Source organism: Zea mays, chromosome 1 (genome assembly GCF_902167145.1).
Source record: "Zea mays cultivar B73 chromosome 1, Zm-B73-REFERENCE-NAM-5.0, whole genome shotgun sequence".
Classification (NCBI taxonomy): domain Eukaryota; kingdom Viridiplantae; phylum Streptophyta; class Magnoliopsida; order Poales; family Poaceae; genus Zea; species Zea mays.
Window position 1 is genome coordinate 203,645,531 of NC_050096.1, and position 10,338 is coordinate 203,655,868.

The 10,338-nt window shown below is 42.2% G+C and overlaps 1 protein-coding gene across 2 annotated transcripts; it reads left to right on the top strand.

Annotated features, from left to right (window-relative positions):
- Nucleotides 1–839: 839 nt before the first annotated feature.
- LOC100383711 (uncharacterized) lies at nt 840–6,876 on the top strand. 2 transcript variants are annotated; one of them, XM_008647139.4, is made up of 10 exons: nt 840–1,410; nt 1,487–1,687; nt 1,975–2,124; nt 2,209–2,388; nt 3,232–3,309; nt 3,686–3,886; nt 5,429–5,566; nt 5,655–5,964; nt 6,083–6,156; nt 6,462–6,876. In XM_008647139.4, the coding sequence occupies exons 1-8, from the start codon at nt 880–882 to the stop codon at nt 5,865–5,867; spliced, it is 1,692 nt and encodes a 563-aa protein (XP_008645361.2). In that variant the 5' UTR covers nt 840–879; the 3' UTR covers nt 5,868–5,964; nt 6,083–6,156; nt 6,462–6,876. The 2 variants fall into 2 exon arrangements, with proteins under 2 accessions (XP_008645361.2, NP_001169819.1); NM_001176348.1 differs by having other exon boundaries at nt 1,143–1,410; nt 5,655–6,156; nt 6,462–6,723.
- Nucleotides 6,877–10,338: the final 3,462 nt, after the last annotated feature.

A 10,338-nucleotide genomic window follows, 5' to 3' on the forward strand; every position in this document is an offset into this window, starting at 1 on the left:
ATATGAAGGCGGGTACAGGATGATTTCTCTACCCGCGGGTATGCTAATGGGTAAAAACCTCTACCCGTTGGGTAGACAGGTACGAATACGGGTTGGAACTACCCATACCCGTCTACCCATGGGTAAAATATACCTGCATCAATACAACTATAACCATCTAATAGAACCCATCTTAGTTAAAATAAAACCCTTCTCTAGCTATCATTTATCTAGATACCAAGTTATGTAATTATATGATTTATTATATGTGAAGTTGAAGTTGTTTTTATATGTTTATATAATATTTTGAGTGATTTGTATATTGGAATTTAAGACTTTCCTAGCGGGTACGGGTATGAGTAAGATTTTATACCCGCGAGTATATATGGGTAATGGGTACGAGTATGGAATGGTACTACCCGACGGGCATGTACCCGTTGCCATCCCTACTTAGGGAGAACCTAAACTCGGGAAGAGAAACCTAAGTCAGTTTGACAACTTCATTTTTTCAAGTGTTTTCCATTTTGCATAAAATAATAAAATCAAATTAACTTAATTAATATATATACTTAAATTATTATTAGAATGTAATTCAATTCAATAATCCAAGCGGAACATAAGAAAAAATAAACTATTTTTTTTTGGAAAATAAAAATCTTTTTAAAAAATAGGGTTACCGAACTATCCCTAAATAATTAAATATCTTAGATCTAGTTAGAAACTTAAATCCCTCGAAATTTTCTAGAGATTGAGAAAAAATAAGCTAATTTCTCGCTCAATATTCAAGAATCACGGAGATTAATATTCAAGAATCACGGAGATTTTAAGTTTTTAAATTAGCCCTAGAGTAGAAAAAAACCAGAGATTTTAAGAGGATTTGAGGTTGTAAACTAGTCCAAGATGGATGGAATAATACGGTGCTACGGCCTCAGCGCGGGGAGCAGGGGTGCGGCGCTGCGGTGGCGCGAGACGGGCTCGGCACGGCGGCGGTGTGACGGCCTCACGCGGAGTCGCGGCTGCGACGACGGCGTGCATGGACTCGGGTCAGCACGGGTCCGGTGGAGGGCCGTGCGCCCGTGCCTAGGCCGTGCTGCCCGTTTCCCATGTATCCCTTCCCCATATCCATACCTGTGTTCCATATGCCATATCCAAACGCCTACTCGCTTCTCCCGTCGTCTTCCCCGCTCCTACGACCTGCGTTTGTCGATGCTCTCTCCATGGCACCCTCTCCTCTCCCCCGTTGCACCTCCTGCCATGGAGCTACGGTCACCGCTGAACTCACATAACTGCTCCCTTACCTCCTCCATTAGACCACCGCCACCGCGCTCCTTGGCGCGGGCGCCCCCCACGCTTTCCGCCACCGCAGCAGCCGTCTCGTCGCTGTCCGCCACCTCAGCGGCCATCTCGTCGCCTTCCTGTCCAAAGAAGAAGGTCAGGTCTCCATTCGCCACCCCTGTCGCCGAAAGCACCTCGATGTTAACTTTTCGTCGCGCCTTCTATTGCGAAGGTTCTCGTGCCCATCGCCATGGGTACGGAGGAGATGGAGGCGGTCATCATCGCCGGTGTCCTTCGGCGGGCTTCCGCTGATGTGACGCTTGCCTCTGTGGAGGACGGCCTCGAGGTGGAGGCGTCCTGCGGCTCCCGCATCATCGCGGACACGCACATTGCCTCCTGCGCTGACCAAGTGTTCGATCTTGTGGCTCTCCCAGTAACTCACTTCCTCTTCTTTTACAAGTAGCATAAATGGTTCCTGTGGAGTTTAGTGCATTTAGGATAGGAATTAGCAAGGGAAATGATTCAGAAGCGCGTCAACCGTTCTAATATGTATTTTGACAACAACAAAAATTTGACAATCTTTCGTAAAAAAACTAGCAATTTGACAACACTTCTGCTGATGGTGAGTGACCAATCTCTCACGGTCTCACCTTTTTGTTCTGTGGTGTTACATGGCAGTGCACAAAATACAGTATCTGACCCATGCATTGCTCTGTGCAGGGAGGAATGCCTGGTTCAGTGCGATTGAGAGACAGTGACATCCTTCAGAGGATCACAGTTAGACAGGCTGAGGAGAAAAGATTGTATGGTGCTATATGTGCTGCACCGGCGGTTGTTCTAGTGCCGTGGGGTCTCCACAGGAGAAAAAAGGTGGTCATTTTGCTATATGGATAAATTTACTGTACTAATATTTGGGTTTTGTAGTGACATTTTTTTTACTTCTTTCTTTACAAGATCACCTGTCACCCATCTTTTATAGGAGATCTCCCTGCATTCCGGGCAGTTGAATCAAATGTTCAGGTTTCAGGAGAGCTTACTACAAGTCGTGGGCCAGGGACAACATTTCAGTTCGCTTTATCATTTGTTGAGCAATTGTTTGGGCTTCGTGCAGCTGAAGATATGGACAAGATTTTGGTTTGTCAAAAGAAACTTTAATACTTTTGTATTTCACATAATAGATTTAAGCGAATGAGTCTATAGCCTTATGGTCATAAGAGTCTTAATAGCACCTCAGGTCGTGCGTTCGACTTTCTATAGGATCGAATTTAAGTAGGCTAGGTTAAAAACACCACTCATTGGTCGTGTTCCTAAGTTATATGTGACCACCTGAGTCACTTTCAGTGAGATGCACATGGTCGTGTCCTTGGCCCTTTGTGGCATGTTCAGGGTAGCCAGCCTTCAGGGTGTTTCTCAGATTGCATGTGAGAAGTTTCTTCTTAATGCACTGCCACATGGCTCTCTTTTCCCACAGGTCAAGTCCTTTTTTCTTCATTTTGTAGTCTTTTTGTTGATGAGAGCGCTGAGAATATCTGTGTGCAGATCCTCCAGATGAGAGGCTCGTTTCAGGACCTCCCTAAGGACTTGTTTGGCTTTGTGGGAAATTAACTAGTTTTCCACCTCAATACATGTGGATTGCAGTGCAATCAAACAAGCCTTAAGGATTGGATGCTCCAAGGACAAACCCTGGGGCGCATGGTATGGTGTGTGTGTGGTAGTGGTGGTGGTGGGGGGGGGGGGAGTGTGTTTCCCCATTGGAGTTATTCCTTTTAGCTGATTAGGTTGTTTGACATAGGAATTCAGTCTGAATAGCTGTTGTAGTCAAGGTCATGGGTCCTACTCCCCTACCAGATTAAATTAATAAAAAATCTGAGACACATAATTCCTCCTTTTCATTCGTGCCCCGCCCCCCAACCTATGTACTCAAACTACTCAGTTTTTGTTTATCAATGATGACGGTTATTTTGTATATTCGTCTAGATGGCACAGACTCATGACGGTCTTGAAAGGAGTGCAGAAGTCAATGAGCTTGAGTGGTCTTGTGGTCGCAATCCTGATGTAAGTCACCTTAAAGGCTTAAACTGCATGCTTGATCATCTTATACATGGGTCCGTCCTTTACCAAGGATTTTATGCCACAGTGTGTCGGGCATCATGTTTAAATGAAAAATATAGTTTTAATCTAGGCATTTATTATCTTTAAAAACACTTCATCAGAGTAAATTACTGTACAATTGGCCTGCTATACTTAATGATCTCTGTTCCTGTTCAAATGCTGGATTGCTGTTTTTATTATATCTAGTCCTCTAGGGAATTTTAGTCATACTCATATCCAATGGACATTACTTGGAATGATATGATTGGGTTCAACTATATTTTGCTGGAGTGTTGGCTGTTCTATTGTAAGAATGAGGTTGATTTGATATTGGAAACAGGTCCTTATTCCAATTGCAAATGGGTGTGAAGAGTTGGAAATCATAATTCTGGTTGATATTTTAAGACGGGCAAAGATAAATGTTGTATTAGCTTCAGTTGAAAAATATCCAGCTGTTCTTGGATCTCAAAGGATGAAGATTGTTGCTGATAAAAGCATTATGAGTGCCTCTGATTCGATATATGATCTAATTATTCTTCCTGTAAGTTATCTTGCAGATCATCTTTTTGTCTGGATGATCATAAATGGCGACAGACATTTCAACAATATATCTGCCATTTAATTGATTAATAGACGTGGGATGAAATTGTCCCCACCAGCCCATATTATTCCTTTGATGATGTTATGTTGTTGATAAAACAGTAAGTAAGGCCATTCTAAAGTGCGTGCCATATTGTACAGGAGTTAATATGGGATCTAATTGGTTCCTGTATGGCTGTATTAGGCTTAGCCTGCATTAGACCTATGCAGCACAATCTAAGCCAACATAAACATATACAGTGCCTTCGTGTTTGGTCGTCCTGCATAGGCTAGCCATGTCTGATTAAATCGTGTTTGTTTGTTTGCATTTTATTACATATACTTGCCTTATATGTTTTATTAGAGGTCTTATGTTTCTAGTAAAGGTAGAGAATATGAAAATATGTTCTTTTTGTGTGCTCATCGGCTTATGCAAATCTGCATATAATACAGAAAAAATTGGTGTACTAGCTAAGTCTGCATTGACCTATTCTGAGCACCGTGCATCTGCAGGCAACCAAACATGTGCAAGTTGCACTGCATAAGACTATCTCCAACCATATACTCGATATCCCTCCTTTACAAACTCCTCTAAAAGTTTCCCTCCTCCATATCTCATTCCTCTCCAGCAGGGTCCTCTATACGTTAAATACCCATATTAGAGGCATATTTTGCTCTAGATTTTTGTACGAACACATTTGTCATACCCTCAAATGTCTTATACATATTTTAGTTTTCCTTAATCTGTTGTTTAAAATATAAAAATGGATAGAAGAGAGGAGAGTCTCTGTATATAGAGGATGGAGAAGCATCTTCTATATTTAGAGGACGCTTTAGAGGACACTGTTGGAGTGTAAAGAGGAGGAAAATCTTCTTCTAAATATAGGGTAGGGGACGGTTTATAGACTCCGTTGGAGTCAGTCTAGCCTGGATAATCAGACCCACATGTGTATATTAGCAGTAAGCTAGTTTACTATGAAATGATCCAATCGAACAAAGCTTAAAACAAGAGAATTTTCATTCTTACATAGTGCCTGGTTTTTAGATGTCATTTATAGTTTTAATGGTATCTCAATCAGTTGTGCTAGCACATTGATCTTTGAGATTTATAGCAGTTCCGTTTAGATGGTAGTTTCTAGGGTTGTTGTATCTCAACATATTGGTTGTCCATAGCAATGTTTGTATATTTTTCAGATAAATCATGTGTGTACTTCAATTATGAATCTCTATCTTGCTCTGAAACTATTTTTGTGTTCTTAGTATTGAGCTTCATAAATGCAGAAGCAGACCTGACTAAATTTATGCCGTTTAATTGTGTGCAGCTACATGTAGTTTGATTAGAGAGACACATGGTGTGTGTGTGTGTGTAGGGATAGGAGCGGCGGACTGAGTCCAAGATAGCCTGGCCAACTATACCTGGGCCACAAGGCCCAAGATATATCGTCTAACAGTATTGTCCTTTTGTTCTTATATCATTTTATATGCTGCATCTTTCCTAATCCAGGGAGGACCTGCTGGGGCTGAGCAGCTGCACAGGTCCAGAATTCTGAAGAAGTTACTCAAACAACAAATGCAAGCTGGCAGGATGTATGGAGGGGTTTGTTCTGCTCTGAAGGTTCTGCAGCAAGAAGGTTTACTCGAGGTGAAATTCTAAGACTAAAAACTCATGGCACATCATATTTCTTTGAAAATTGAAATGGAAATTGACATTGGATTCTTTTTAACCTTAGGATAAAACAGTGACAGCTCATCATGCTGTAGCCAGTGAGCTCACGTGCCAAGTTATAGACCAACCCAATGTTGTGATCGACGGAAATTTGATCACTGGTAAGGGGCTTGGGACAGTTGTTGATTTTGCCCTAGCTATCATCAGGAAATTTTTTGGCCATGGACGAGCCAAAGCTGTGGCGAATGGAATAGTTTTTGAGTACCCTAAGAGCTAAACCCCAAGAATTGCTGAAATCACGAAATCTACAATAAGGACTAATGAAACACATTGGCTGTAATTGAAGATTTGGCTATCTATACTTCTGATAAAAGGTGAGCTGATGCTTTTGGGATAGCAAAAGATTCCTCTATTGTTGCCTTTCTGGACAGCTGGACTGAAATCTCCAGATCCACTATATATGTTGGGGTGGACCAAATTTACACGGGAAAGCTTCAGTGGCAGTCATTTCATCAGCTTCATGACATGATTTATTGGTGGATAAATTACAGAGTGGTTGCTAACTGGTAAGTTCTATTTGATGATGATACATGAATACCTGTTTCCACACACACGATCTTTTCTTGGCTGAACGTTTTTTTGAGAACAAACACATTTTTTTTTGTACAAAGGCAACATATACATTTTTAAAAAAGAGAACATATACATGTAACTTGAGCTCAACAACAATTTGGTGATATCTCACTATTGAAATAATGCATGTGACCTTTCCTCCAGCACTTGAGATTTTTCGTGGAATCCCATGTCTTTAAATTTACACAGATGAAAAACATTTGCAGAACTTAACTGATGCAGTGAATGCTATATGCAGATTATATGCGTTCAGAGGAAACTTTACTGTCTTCTGTGTGCCTGTATTGGTTTGGGGGCGTATTTTCCAAGGTTTGAACTCTGAAGGCATTATTCCTCGATGTTGCCATCATGCTATATTGCTGTGTTTCCCATCTGTGAATTCATCTGAGAAGCTTGACATTCTAATTCCGGACTTCCCCAGATACTGGGTTTCAAGAGTGCAGGCTAGCAACTGAATCAGTATTTAATTAAATTTCGAACTTCTGTGCTGCGTTTTTTTTATTGGAAGTCATTTTGCCCTCTTTTTCTGTGTATTGCTGATGGATTGCGGTTTTAGCTTCATGGGTTGAGCGGGACATAACTGCTCACATGGTTGTCCCTTTAAGAAGTAACAACAGTTACTGAATTTAAATTGCAGTTAGCATAACGGAGTAGATTATTTTGCTTGCTGTCTTCACGCTTTCGCAAGATAAACTTTTGGGGTGAAGCCAAGGGTCGTGCTCCTGAAAGACTGGTAGTTTCTGTAAAAGCGTTGCAATTGTAGTTAGCCAGAAGAGGAGCTCCTATTATTGTGTGGCCATAGTCATCAGACACAAATAACCACAGTTCTGCTTGTGGACTCGTGCCGAGAGAGAGCGCGAGAACAGTGCCCCTCTGTTTTTGCGTCCACTTTCTTTATGTTCGCCTGGTAGAATCAAAACTAAAGGAATATCCTGAATATGAACCCCTATTGGATGAAAAAAATTCCGGGATCTAGCTTAGTTACTGACAAGACTGTTTTTTTACCTACACTAACTTGAAAGTAAAGCATGCACGGATCCACGTTCTAGATTTTTATGTGATTCCATTATCACAATTAGCGTTCTTAAGGGCACCCGCAACCGGTAAGATAATGTTTGGTTCTGGAGCTAGTTGAGATGGAGCGAGCGACTCTATGTCAGGAGTCGCTCTATCCGTAAGATTTTAGGGAGTCGGATAATTTAGTATTCAGACATAATTTTCCTTTTTGAAGTCTTGTCCCACATGGAACCAATCCAAACAAAAAAAGAGTGGAGTGGCTCTGTCCTACCAATCTACCATACTCCGAAATCAAATATTGCCTTAGAGTTGGTTGATAGTAACTGAGACGCTAGCGACACATTTTCGTCCAATCGGTTCGTTGCGTGTGCTTCTCTTCAAAGAGCTGCGAGGTGATCTCCTTATTGCCACGGTCGACACAGATGAGGATGCAGGAAACACTTTGCCGACATGAATGCGAATCCAGTGAAGGACAACGATAAAGAGAGAAACAAATGGTGACAAGAATACGTATACAGTTGAAGGAAGATGTAAATGCATCTCAGAATAACGTGGACATACTGCTGTTCTGACCAAACCGTTGGTTGCTCCCCGTCCTGATGGATAGGAGGACACGGGGATAAAAAAGGACTTGGACTGTTAGACTCATGCTTATAGTTAGGATTAAGGTTCTCTTGTAATTACCTAATTACCTCTATTGTAATAGGTCCACCTAACTCCTCTATATAATATACTCTTAGCCCTGGTTTAGGGTTAAGGTTTCATATATTTCAACTTGATATAAAGACAATTTTCTCTCTCTTCCACTTACTCCCACCCCGAGCAGGCACCGACCACCTCCCAGGTGCAAGCACGCTGATGGCACCCCTAGGCGTAGGCACGCCGCCGCCCCCGTCCACCCCCAGGTGCAAACACATGTTTGGTGAGTGCGCTAGGCAGGTCTGTTGAGTACACATACTTTTTGTGTCACTTCTGTAGGAAACGGGGTGACGCCTAAGAGGGGGGTGAATTAGGACTTCTAAAACTTTCGCTAAACTAGACCACAAATAAATCCTTAGATCAAAACCTATGCAAATAAACAAACTAGAATGTGCAAACTAGGTTTTGTCTAAGTGTTGCTATCTCTACGGTAATGTCTAAGTTTCAATCTACACTATATAAGCATGAATACAAGATTGAAACTTAAAGAGCAAAGTAGAGAAGCAAACTCTCGTGGATGACGCCGGTATTTTTACCGAGGTATCCGGAACCGCGCAAGGTCCCGACTAATCCTCGTTGGTGCCCCTACGCAAAGGGAAGCCCACGCGAGGGTCAAGCACCTCGGTCGAGTAACTCCGTAGAGAGCTACGGGCCTTCTCCACGCGCAAGTGGTGCTCCGCTTCTGGCTCCTCTCGGACGCTCCCCGCCGTCTCCACTATCGAGCTTCCGGCCGAAACGCCGCGGGCCTCGTTCCCTCTGGTACACGGTGGCGGCCGTGACACAAACACGGTTGTCACGGTCTCGCAAGACACTCGCCCCACTCGGTACAATTACAACGACTCACGCAAGAGCCGAGGGGTTGTGAGGTTTATCTAAACCCACTCAACAATCTAGGGTTCATCTAGAGCAAGCGCTAAAGCGGTCTAACTAACCTAAGCACTTCGCAAAGCACCTACGCTAATCACGGAGTGATTCTATTAAGCACTTGGGTGTTTGAGCACTTGGAAATGTCTACAATATGCCTTGGTATGTTGCTTGAGCTTCCACACCTTAAAATGGCCGGTTGGGTGAAGTATATATAGGCCCCAACTCAAATATAGCCGTTGGAAAACAGTTCTGCAGCTTTCTGCGGCGCACCGGACTGTCCGGTGGTGCACCAGACATGCCACGTGTACTAGCCGTTAAAAGTAGCCGTTGGAGCTTCCGAAGATGGCGCACCGGACGGTCCGGTGTGCACCGAACATCACATGTCCGCTTGTCGTATTTTGGCATTAACTTTTAGCTCCAAACTCCGATTTCGATGATCTTGTACTTTTTGGAAAGCTTATGAAATTCTCTACACAGAGTTGAAGCCATACCAGTTTGAGTAAATTTGGCACACCGGACAGGTCAGTGTGCACCGGACATCCCATATGCTACTCTTTTTTTCAGCAATTCCGACTTCGTATTGTGGGCATAACTTTTAGCTCCGAACTCCGATTTTGATGATCTTGGACTTTTTGGAAAGCTTATAAAATTATCTACATCTCAGAGTTGAAGCCATGTCAGTTTGAGTAGATTTGATTTTGTGAAACACTTCCAATTCAGTCAGCCCTTCCTCTCAACTTTGTCAAGTTCACTTTTGTTTTGCATCTTTGTATCTCACTTCTACTTCTTGATGTGTTGGACTCTTAGCATGTATAAAGTGTCTTCAATATGACTTTGTAATGTCTTACATGGGTATTATAATGTCTTCTTTGAGGTGTTGCATCCTCAGAGCCTCAGTCCAATCCACTTCGCATCCTGTGAACTACAACACACAAACACTTGGAAAATACATTAGTTCACATGTTGTGTTAATCATCAAACCCCAAAATCTATTAAGCCAAATGGCCTGGGGTCCATTTTCTTTACAATCTCCCCATTTTTGGTGATTGATGACAACACAACCAAAGCAAGCAAATATTACAAACATTTGAATATAAATATACAATCTACTTGCTAGGATGCATGTTTGTCCCCATAATGTGAGATTATGGACTTAAGCCTCCTCCTAACTCCATAATTCACTTACTTCCTATTTTAGACCAAAATGCAAAAACCACTTGAAAGATCAAACTTTTAATTTGGTGGTGTTTGGTGTTTGATAACATTTTTATTGTTTTGGTCCCCACAACTTCTCCCCCTTTGGCATCAACCACCGAAAAGGAAGATATTAAAAGCATATAGGAAGCAAATAAGACTTGCCCTCTCTAAAGAATTATCAATTAATATCAATAGAAGCACTAAAAGATCACTCCCCCTAAATGAGTGTTCTCCTTTAGAAAGAATTTTCTCCCCCTTTAGAGACGAAGAAAAACTCCCCCTGACATAGATCTTCTACTTAGGAAAAAGCACGTGAGAAATAGAGGTGCAAGACA